The sequence below is a fragment of the Alexandromys fortis genome, unplaced genomic scaffold (assembly GCF_014885135.2).
Source record: "Alexandromys fortis isolate MF-2015 unplaced genomic scaffold, M_Fortis_MF-2015_v1.1 scaffold_15, whole genome shotgun sequence".
NCBI classification, from domain to species: domain Eukaryota; kingdom Metazoa; phylum Chordata; class Mammalia; order Rodentia; family Cricetidae; genus Alexandromys; species Alexandromys fortis.
In genome coordinates, this window is record NW_026067911.1 from 8,309,252 (window position 1) to 8,321,355 (window position 12,104).

The 12,104-nt window shown below is 37.9% G+C and overlaps 1 protein-coding gene across 1 annotated transcript; it reads left to right on the plus strand.

The window, feature by feature from the left end:
* Positions 1–9,109: 9,109 nt before the first annotated feature.
* LOC126499325 (60S ribosomal protein L37a-like) lies at positions 9,110–9,417 on the plus strand. Its single transcript, XM_050138491.1, has one exon. It carries the CDS (start codon positions 9,110–9,112, stop codon positions 9,386–9,388), a length of 279 nt encoding a protein of 92 aa, XP_049994448.1. The 3' UTR covers positions 9,389–9,417.
* The last annotated feature ends 2,687 nt before the right edge of the window (positions 9,418–12,104 follow it).

Genomic DNA, 12,104 nt, shown 5'->3' on the forward strand with positions numbered 1-12,104 from the left:
CTTAATGTCAAAAGAATCACGTAACTACACTCTAGGTCAGGATGTGGAGCCCTGGTTGTTGTTAACAATTTTAAGCAACCTCAAACACTGTCCTTCAGACAAGGCAGAAATAGGCTCATATTTTTGGGCCTCCACAGTCTTGCTAGGTTTGTGTTTGATGATTTGTTCTTGGTTTCAATTTTCGAGTTGCGTCATTGAGACATCTATTTGTGATTGTTTTGATTTTTTTTTTTTGGTGTAAGCACTTAGGACAATAAACATTGTTATCTTTATCATCTATTTGCAGATTTTATTTTTATTATAATGTTCTTAATGATTTAAAATGAGAGTTTTATACACTGAATTTATTTTAATCATATTCACCCCATTCTTCCTCTAACTCCACCAAAAGCCATCACTTACCACTTACCTCCTCCTCACTGTCAATCCTTTTCTTTTTTAATGGCCCACTCTTTCCTATATGTGCTGTATTCAGTTGGGCCACTTACAGGGACCATCCTTTAGGAAAAATCGACTCTCCCTCTCCCAGAAACCACCAGCTATCAGCAACTACTCAAGACACTGCCCTCTAATCGCTAATATGCTCACTGATTTATTTGTTTACTCTGTAATCATACCCAAGCATTACCTAAAAATGAAGATGTGTTACTCTTGCCTAAGATGCAAGAAAAGTTTATCTTAAATCTTGGGAAGTAGTATATCTTAAGACACCTTGGCATTCTCTGATTATGGAAAGAACTTGACCAGTTCATATACATGTTGCTAATATTCTCTTTTCTTGGAACTGACCTCTGAACCCTAGTGATCATGCTGTCTTTCCTAGCTTTCTGTTCTATTTTCCCATTCCACCTGGACGAACCTCCTATCATCCCTCTAATACCTCAATAAAAGTTCAGTATAGAGGAAAAGACTAGGGAGCACACATGAATCTCTCTGGAAGGGGAGACTAGAATCTATTTTATGGATACACTGGGATACGGGAAGATGTTAACAAAAATATCAGGGAAGGGGGAGGTAAGATGGGGTTAAGGAAGGGAATGTGGGGAAAGACAACCAGAATTGAGGGGGATCTGAAAAAACATATAGAAACCAATGCGGTGGAAACTTCCTAAAAGATATGAAGAAAATCTTAATGAAGTCTACAAAAATGAGGAAGATGGAATAACAACTGGTCATCTTTTGTCACCATATAAAGTTTCTGATATTGAGGCTGTATTATATCCAGTTGAGTAGTTGGCCAAAGGAGTCCCATGGAATTCCCCAAACAACTCAGGTTGTTGAAAAGACAATAAGGGGTGCTTCCTAAACTGACAGCAAGGCTGTGTTACCCTGTAATAGAGAACATATCTTCTTTGTAACATTTCATGTTTTCTTTATGGAAGATGTACTTACAGATCTCGTATAGTGCCACAATTTGATGACAGAAATTGGTTGACTTTGCCACTCACACTCTAGTTTACAAAATAATGTGTGGTTTATTAGTTCAGCTTAATATACACACATTGACATAAGAGTCAGTGTCATCCAGAACATAAATTTTAGAAGTAAAGCATTCTGAAGTTAGCAGCCTCCCTTAGAACAATATATCCCTCATCCCAGGCCTACTACAAAATTGTAATCCATGCTAATGAGATGTTCTAGAGAAGTCTCCGGGGAATACAGGTTTTAGAATCTAAATTTTTGGTAGCATTCCTTGTAGTATGTACTGGGATTTTTCTCACTTACAGTCATTGGATTTTCTAAGTTCTATGTCTATAGTCTCTGCTCTCCACTCTCTTTAAGGGCTTACATCCTGTTCAAAAACCAAAGAACAGAATAAAAATGATCATTGTTGTTCCTACATTTGTCCCCATCAGAAGACAAAGGAGGCTTTCAGAAGAAGTAAAACAGGTTTAAAAGCAATACCAGTTTAAGTCAATGGCTCACTTGGCTGTCAGGGGGAGGATAACTGGGTCTGAATTTAACCTTCATGAGACTTCCTAGGTAATAATGTAATTTTAAAAATAGGCATGTACATTGTTATATCCATTTTCATAAAGCCCAGCTGCCCACCCACAAGCTTGTTCTTAGAGACCCATCATGGTGCAGTCGAGACCTCATGCTCTCTTCCAGCTTTCCACTCTCTGAGCTGTGCTAGCGAATGTTCTGACTCCCTCAGTAAAGCCTCTTGTTCACCAGCTCTCACAACTGATCAGTTGCCATGTCCGTAACTGCCCTCTTATTTATTCTAACTAAAACATTACCAGAGTCACGTTTTTGATGGTCCTCTACTGAGAAGCCACCTTACTCTCCGTGATTATGTATACAGCCAGTCAGCCATAGCTTGATAGAATATTTATCAGTTCATCCTACCAGGAAAAATTGACTTTGACATACTGAGGAACATTGTCAACTAGAGGAACAATGCACAGTGTGAAAGACAGTCAGTCGCAAAGACTAAATCACTCATGTTTAAAACAATTTTAAGGTGTCAGACTCATCAATATTGAACAAACTATCTCAGTAGGTAAAAATCTATCAGAAATCTATCATTATATACTATCTCATCAATATATAGAATTTTAGTTTTTTTTCTGTTTTGGTTAAAGAATGATTATAAAGGGCTAGTGAAATTGCTCAGTGGTTTAGAGCACTGGCAGGTTTTCCAGAAGACGAGGTCCAATATCCAGCACCCACATGACAGTTCTCAACATTCTATAATTGCATTTCCGGTGATCTGACACCCTCTTCTTCTCTCTGTGGGTGCTTTACACGCACGATGCGCAGACATTAATGCAACCCCAAGCACATACATATAAAATAATAAAATAACCAAAAATAAAAACAAGAATAAAAAAAAACGAATATGAGTGTTGCAATGTATACTTGCCCATATATTCTCCTTGTCTACTTTTGCCTTATTTAACTTTCCAAATGAATTGAATGAAAATCCATGTGTTTCAACTATGTAAGCTATGGCTTTATTTCTGACATTTTGCTTCTCTCTCATTCACTGTGCAACACATAACTGAAAGCAGAAATGTCACCTTTTGTGTGGGGAAGCATTTCTAAGTCTTAGGTTTTGGCACAAAATAATGAAATACATAAGTTGTAATAGAGAGTAGATGAAGCCAGCAAGAGAAATCTTTCTTAAATTAAAATTCTGCCCGAAGCTAGCTCCACATTTATACTTCAAAAATTACAATCACCATCTCCTTTGTTTGCTAATATTACTTGAGTGGAAAAGATCATGTTCGTGTTTAGACTAGAAACTGGAGCCACATTTCCACATTAGGAGTGTGTAGAGTGGTTGGGTGGAAGCAAGTTCACTAAGACCATGATAATAAGTTTATTGAGCCTGTAGAGACTTAGAAGCCTTGGTTCTCTACGTGCTGTCGCTCCTTCCTCTTGAAGGTAATACTACTCTTGATGCACAGGTTGGAAAGTTTTCTGACGACTTTTGCAGACTCTAGAAATCAAATGAAAGTCCAAAGAGCTATTTGAGTATTGCCTACCCTCCTGTGATGCTGAGATAGGACAAACAGACAAATCTACATCAAGAACTAGAATGCTCAATGTGGCTCTAACTCATCATAGGGCTCTGAAAGTAGCGGCACTTTCACTGTCAGAATGAACACGATAGGTTCTTCCTTGGCAGTTAGATCCACAATGCAGGAAAGACACTCATGCTGTCCGTGAATGTCTCTGGTTCGCATGCCTGTCCATTTCATCTGGCCACTAGGTTGACTATGTGGTTTAGTCCTATGGTATCAATCAGTGAAAGAGGGAAGAAATTGTCTGAGAGACGGCAGAGCTCAGCACTGTACCAGCTGTGAGATGCATTTCTATAGAGCTTTGCAAAGTGTCTGTGAGCTCCATTAAGCTCCCCGCACCGCAGAGATGGCACTAGGAATCAACAGTTGAAAAGTACACGTGAACAGAGTTCTGCAGCATCAAACGCTGCTCAAGTACCTCTAAGGGTGACATATTGACAGCTCCATCTCAGCAAGGCCCAGTAAGCACCAGTGTGTGCTACAGTTGGAGACACTGCAGACTCAGCACAAACCCTGAAAAAATACATATACATCTATGTACTTAGATAAGACTAGCCTCGAGCTTGTTTGAAGCTAAAGCTGGCCCTGAATTTCTAATCTTCCTACTTCTTCCACCATAGCCCTGCAAGTACAGACCAATAGTAACACAACTGTTCTGTGCAAATGTCACGATTCACACATGTTAAACAGCAGTCCCCAAGTTGAGCCAGAATTCAGCTCCAAAAGAGAGGTCTTTAGTGTCTTCATTCCATCCTATGAGCTAGCTTCACATAAAATCTACAGTCGGCTCATATTCCAAGATCTATGCATAAAATGTCTTACACATATATTTTTCATTGTTTTCATTAAAGTTACCTCAGCTAAATTAATAGTTTGGTCATTTATCACTGGGTTACTAATTTAACCACTCAAAATCCACCAATCACATTCTCTTCTCTAAGTATACATTATAACAATGTTGACATTTTTCCATTTTCCTTCATATTTCCACTGTTCAGAAAAATAGACATTTTTCCTTAAATGTCTCTGTTTGAGAAATATTTTTCAAATAATAATGTAACATTGAACTTGTCTGAACTTCATATATTACAGATCTTACCAAAATAGACAAAAGTGAAAATGTGAAATATCACTTATCAAATTCCTACCACAGACAAAATAAAATTAAAGACAATATTGGAATCTAGTGTGACTTAATAGTTCTATTGCGTTTTCAATAAGAAATTTAAAAATCCCTTTCCTACACTTTCTAAAGCATCTTCCAAAGAAGTCTTTCACAAATGGATGAAGCTCCACGCAGAATTTAGACTTCATTGACATTTGTCGTCGAGCCATGCATTAATCAAATAAATAAGTAAACTGGAAAAATATGCACAGTCACTTCTCTTTCCGTCCTCCAGGAGCTGCTGACCCACCCGTTTCTGATACTGAATCTTAAGGAAACTCAGTGCAGAAGTCTGCTATGCTGTTGTGCTTGCCAGGAATTCTACCGCCCAAGCATGTAAAATGAAGCAATGCTGTAGTCGGTATTTAAATAAACCCGCTCAGAACCCCCTGAAAGCTTTGGGACCAAATCAACTGAGGCTGTAAACAGGCCATGCTGGGAAATGGGCAGGAAAAATGAAATGATTCCCTCTTGAAAAAATATTCGACTGCGTCCTGAAAAAATGTCTCCCACTATCTTGCACATTTTCATCGCCAGTGAATTCAGTTCTGTTTTGTGCTTTCCTAGAATTCCCAATGCCTGCTAAGCAATCTAACAAGTTCATGCTGCTGTGACGGTAAAACTGGAAGGGAGGCGAGGAGACGCAGGCGCAGGTCGTTTCCCTTAAGTGACCTGTGACTCCTGGGTGTGCCCAGAAATGACTCAAGAAGGAAGAACGGGTTTGAGCTCCTTCTTCTGTCTTCTCGGACAAGACAGTGATTGTGGCTCAAGTACCAGGAACTGGTTTTCTCACCTCGCTCCTTACCATGGAAGCCACTCCATCTTCACAATACAAACCAGATTCAAAGAATTATCTTCCTCCATCTTTCAGTCTTCATCCTGGTAAGACGGCTGCTCTCTAAACTACCCTGTATAGTGATCTACCATGGTCCCCTGCATCAGAACGTCTGCTTAGTTCTTTTGAATGTGATGGTTCTGCAGTGTCTCTGAAATTAACACCACTGTCCTTTTAGATTTCCACTGTCAAGTAAAGAGCACACACTTGCTTAGTTAACTGCTCTGTAGTGGGAGGCGCTGCTTGTTGGTTTCTGGATGCTCAGCCCCGAAATGATCACACAGAAACTATATTATTTAAATCACTGCTTGGTCCATTAGCTCTAGCTTCTTATTGGCTAACTCTTACATCTTAATTTAACCCATCTCCATTAATCTATGCATCACCACGAGGTCGTGGCCTACCAGTAAAGTTTCAGCATGTCTGTCTCTGGCATTGGCTTCGTGGCATCTCTATTGCTTCCCACATACAATGTCACAGTTCTTTCCACCTTCTCATCCCAATCAGAATTGTGTGAGATGATCCCAGTGTAAAAATATTTGTGTTAGCAGAGTCTTGCCAGGGAGCAAAAATAGTTGTTATAGTTCAACTTCTTCCTTCTTACATCATCTAGTGCCAGAATTCCATGACCAATGAGTTGCTATTAACATGTAATTCTGTGATCAAGTACTAAGGCCTCTACCTCATAACCTTTAAACACTCATGCTGGAGGGAGTTTGTCCATCCCCTACTCAGTGCCTTTGTCTGTGGAAGGAAATGTCATTTCTCCCACTGCTGATGCTACCTGTGGGATGAAGAGATGAGGATTCTGAGTGGACCTGTCCTGAGAGTATCATGACCTTAGATTTTCAACCGTTTTTGCTACATGCAATTAGCAATAGTTTTTATATTTGAGGTTTTTATGTTCAGCCCCCCAAATGGAGCAAGAAAACTGTCATGTATCTTTTTGTTTGTTTGTTTTGATAGTCTTTGTATTACACAAAAACTACAGGCCATATACTGTCTGTTTACACCGTTGTGGGAATTAGTATTAGAACTAACTGGGGAAGCCTCCAGCAAAATATATTTAAAATCGTCTTTTCAAAAGCAAATTACGTTATTGAGTTTTTGCTCAGATATGGGGAAATTACCTTGAACAATGAAATTCTGTGATAACTCCACTGCTCTGTTAGGGTGTACAGACAGGAGGTTTAAATCATTCACACTAACAATAACCTTTACTTTCTACCTGCCTAAAACATTTCTGTGCTTCTACTGGTATGTTCATATCTCAACTACTAAATCTTTATAAATTTGATAAATATGTTCCATTATCAAAGAACATGAGAAGGTTGTAATTTTGATGTGGAATTGTTGTACAATGGTTCTATATAATATGTATATATGCTGAGTATTTTTTTTTACGTTTTTAAACAATGTTTCTTTATGTGTATGTGCGGGTTCCTACGGAAGCCAGAAGACACATCAGATCCCTGTGTGGTGGTCTGTATCCGTCTGATATAGGTCCTGGCAGTGGAATGCTAGTCCTCTGCAAGATCAACACATGCTCTTAAGCACTGAGCCATGTCTGCAACTCTCCACATCAAGGCCTGAAAGGAAGATAATGCTCATAGATATCACAGAGGAGTATAGCAGAGGAGAATGAAATCTTTATTGGCTATGCAATACTTCTATAACTGTCTTCAGCAAAGGAGTCAGCAGTAAGGTTGGACGCAGAACCATTCCCAGATGCTCATCCACAGCTCCTGTGAGCAAGTTCCCTCCTACCTGGAGCTGATCCCAGGAAGGGATGCAAAGCTGTAGTATGAGTGACTACTTCACAGGAAAGGTCATCTGGTGTGGAAACTCCAGATAGGGAAACTTTTGGCCTAAATCTCAGCTATCTTACTTGAACCCTATGAATTTTTGAAATGTACAGAAATTATTCAATTTTCATTTTCTTTGTAATACAGCATCCAAAAGGAATAGGAAAATATCATTAAAAACAGATTTTTGCTGCCTTCAAATATATCTTATCCTGCATGTGAGGAATTTGTCTTTTTAACAACTGAGAGGAGGACAGTAATTCTATTTTCTTGATAGTAACATACATTATGACTTTATTATTTCGTTTGGACTGTGCACATTTTGTATTCTGTCTCCAGAACACTAGACTACTTATAGCAAATATTTGGAAGTTATTTTCAATACATTTCAAATAAATATTTAGGCATAACATTTATCTGCTCTATCTTCGTTATTGATAACATTAGAAGGAATTTTTAAAAAATAAATTAAATTATATTTTATAATTACAGGACAGCTTCTTGACTAAATTGAAACTGGAAAAATACTATTCATAATTCAGAAATATATTTAAATAATGTACACTTATATTTCAAATAATGTAAAAGTAATAACTGTTCTCCATTTTATTGGTACTGTAAATTTAAGCCTTTTATTATCTCAAGGAAAGGAAGCTCTTGCTTGTTTTCCCACAGTGGTGAACTTGGGACTCTACACTAGCTTACCTAGGATGTGTTATAAGAAGACTGGTTTACCTCTTGGATCTCCTGCCATTTCAAAATGATCCACCACATCCACACCATCTCTGTTCACGATCCGAAGCTACACTACTCATAGGACTATGCAAACCAGTCATCAGCCCACAGAGTATTCCCACAAAAGAGAACAGAAGCCCACGTCATCACTTTCCTCATCAGCTCAAGGATAATCCACATGCACTGCAATTGCATGCAGCATTCCATTGCTTGCAGTAATGTTGAACTGACCATGCAATTCTTTTCAGCCATGTTGTTATGCCAAATTACAGGCATCATGGTGTAGCCACCTAAGCCTTCATCCCTGGCAGCTATAACTCACCATGTTTCCTTGGTTAAATACCTGGAGGTATAAACCAAAACAGAATTCTAATTTTTGCAAAAAGTCAAATATGAAATAATATCACTTGCTTGAAAACACATGAGCTATGATTTTTTAAATTAAGCAATGTTGCACTGTACTTAATAGTAAAAAAAAATCTGTACTTGACTTATAAGCCAACTTCTTGTTATTAGAAGGAAAATCGCCCTCCAAATCATGAGCTCCCAACATTGCTGTGTGAACACAACAGTCAGCAACAAAATTCTCATTTTATAATCATTTCCGTATACTCATGATGGCATTTGAGCACATCTGTTCTCAATGATATCCAGAGGACATTCCAGAATGGTGGGGTCTAGATGGACAGATATGTAAAAAAGTGCTTCTTGTTAATTTTAATGAGTGGAATGCATAGAATGGATAAATCTGGGGTAGAGGGTGCCTCTTCCACAGGCACAACACACCTAACACATTTGGCACTTTACAAAGAATCATTCTCAGATAGCACACCATTGACTCTACATAAATTATGAGCTTAATTCATAATTATTTGCTTATGAAATAGCAATCAATGACTCTATAGAAATAATGAGTTCAGTTTACAATTAATTTATATTATAATCCCATGCATGCATCACTCTGTTAACTATGTCTGAGTTTAGTAAGGCAAGAGCACAAAATTAGCTCTCCGTGCTTGGCTTAGGTTCCGGCGACATGGCTAAACGCACCAAGAAGGTTGGGATCGTCGGGAAATATGGAACCTGCTATGGTGCCCCTCTCCGGAAAATGGTGAAGAAAATTGAAATCAGCCAGCACGCCAAGTACACGTGCTCCTTCTGTGGCAAGACCAAGATGAAGAGACGAGCCATCGGCATCTGGCACTGTGCTTTCTGCATGAAAACAGTGGCTGGCGGGGCCTGGACCTACAACACGACTTCTGCCGTCACAGTGAAGTCTGCCATCAGAAGACTGAAGGAACTGAAAGACCAGTAAAAGTGCTACCATTTGATACCCAAGCCTACTCAATAGTGCACAGCCAACTAAATACATGGGTTAATTTACGTAACAGTTTAAAAAAAAAAAGCACAAAATTAGGTAAGCTAGGAGCAAGCTGTTCTAGTGAAGGAAAATAATCTAAGTCTTCACTCTCCAATTGCTGGAATGGAATCTGTTCTTTTGGTCTCACTCTTCTACATTGGTCCTGAAAAGGATGTTTCTATTATTCCATCTCAGCAAGAATTTTCCCATAGTACCCTAACTGGCCCCCAAAGTCATTCATAGATTTTCACATCTATGTCAGAATTCCAAGCTCATATCCAGCCTTCTCCTAAAGTCTTCAGAAATTTGTTTTAAATGAAAAGCACTATGCGGAAGTAGACTCTTTGGTGAAGGCAAAGTTGGAAAGAATTCCCTCTCACATATACATAGAAACATTGCCTGTTCCTGTCTGTGTGTGCATGCACATGCGTGCACACACGCATAAACACACAAATGTGCACAAGCACATAAACACATACACATATCTCTGGTCTCTTTGATAATTTATACTTAGTATGAAAAAAACAAACACATTAAACTATTATAAGACTTTAAGGATCTATTGAATTATCACAGAATTCTAATATTTTTAAAAACATTTTGCCCACACAATATTAAGCAAACTGTTACTGAGACATTAAACATGTCAAAGATACACAAGGTAATGTCTGCAATAGAAGGGAGGGAGGTAAGAGAGTGTCTAGTAAGACTGTTGTGTTGTGGAACATTATTTTAAATATGTAAAGATGTGTTATATTTGTTTATGCTGCATTTGTTTAATTATGTAAAGATGTGGTGTTGTTTTTTTTTTTTTTTTTGTCTTGCTTGCCTAAGGCATCTGATTGGTCTCATGAAAAGATGAATGGCCAAAAGCTAGGCAGGAAAGGGATAGGCTGGGCTGGTGGGTAGAGAGTATAAGGAGGAAGAGAAATCTAGGCTCAAGACAGAAGAAGCAGGAGAGAATGAGGGAGAAAAAGAGGGTCACCCAGGGCCAGAATCCAGGCAGGCACCAGCAGCATACACAAGAAGAATGAAGGTAGAATATACAGAAAGGAAAGAAAAGATTAAAAAAAAAAACTGAGGCAAAATGTAGATAAAGAAAACCAGATAAAAAGAAGAGCTAAGGAAATGTTTAGCATTCATAACTAATAACATCTGTGTCATGGTTGGGGAGCTGGTTAGTGGCCTAAAAGAAAGCCTGTTACACTGTTGCCCAACATGGCTCCCAGGAACATGAGCAGAGCCCAGGAAGAGCAGAGAGATCCAAAGCCACCAAGAGATTTATTGTGAGGATGCCAAGCAGGAGACTGACCATCTGGAGTTGGGTGTGTTCTGAAAACTGAAGTGATGAGTCTCAATAAAAGCTATAAGATAAACCCAGAACTTATGTTTATTTGCTTATTCATTTATTTGGGGGTAATTTCATATTCTAAAAAATGATAAATATACTCAAAATTCAATCTAGCAACTGTTTACAATTTAAATTCTCAAAGCAAAAATGCCAAATCTGCCTTTTTAAAAAATACCATTTCATGAATTAATCCCTTCTGTGGTTATGAAGAGTGTTTGGTACAAGTATTTAAGAGGTAATACTCTTAAACAAATAAAAATATTAATTATTAACTGCTTTTTCCTTCTAAATATAGAATGTGGGTTTCTCATGAGCAAAAGATAAAAAAAAAACTCTTATTGAGAGTGAAATGATGCCTGTGTTTTCTGTCATTAGAATAAAAGCATAACACATACAGACACTTAATAATATTATATAGCTTAAATTGAAAACTGCTGGAATTAATTCAACTTATTATCATGAACTAAAACCACTTAATGTAATTAAAATATAATAGGAAATCTTAATCATTTTAAGTTGGCAAACTTTTCCTAATAATCAAACAATTTTGTTTACAACAGAGATGTTATTTATTTAAGAGTGTATCTTAGAGAAATTGTGTTGGAAAATTGTCATGCTAAATGCAATAGAGTAACAATGTTACATTTTTATATATGCTTGCTTTATTTTTAAAAAAAAACAGAGCCATTTTGAATTTTAATTGCATTATACTAGTGCCTTTTAACATACTATCGAATCTCAATAATTGGAAATTTAGAAAGAGCAGGCATTCTGCCTAGCCTAGTGCTAACTTTGATTCATAAATATATATTAGACTAATTTAATATTTACATCCACTTATTGGATAACTGAATCTGCCTTAACTTCCCTTTGCTGGGGTAAAAACTATGACAAAAAGAAAGTTAGAGAGGAAAGGTTATATTTAGCTATCATGTCTTGTATATCACAGTCCATCAGTGAAGGATGCCAAAGCAGGGTTTCAAGAAAGTCCAGAGTGAGGAGGCAAGAACTAAAGCGCAACTATGGAGAACACACTGCACTGACTTGCTCTTCATCCGTTTCTTGGCTTGCTTTTTACCCAGCTCCAGCTACCTGTACAGAGGTGGCACCTTCCACAGTGGCCTGCATCAATAATTAATCAATGAAATGCTCTGTAAACTTGTCACAGACCAAGCGAGTAGATTGGCCACCTTTTCTCATTTGAGATTTCCTCTTCCGATATCACCCTAGCTGATGTCAAGTTGACAAAAATTAACCACTGTAATTGGCCCCTTGTCAACTTGGAGTCATTACTATTAAGCCATAGCACTTACTTTCTTG

Bases quoted from the DNA above. Each gene is read 5' to 3' on its own strand.
- LOC126499325 (XM_050138491.1), top strand. From the start codon at position 9,110: ATGGCTAAACGCACCAAGAAGGTTGGGATCGTCGGGAAATATGGAACC.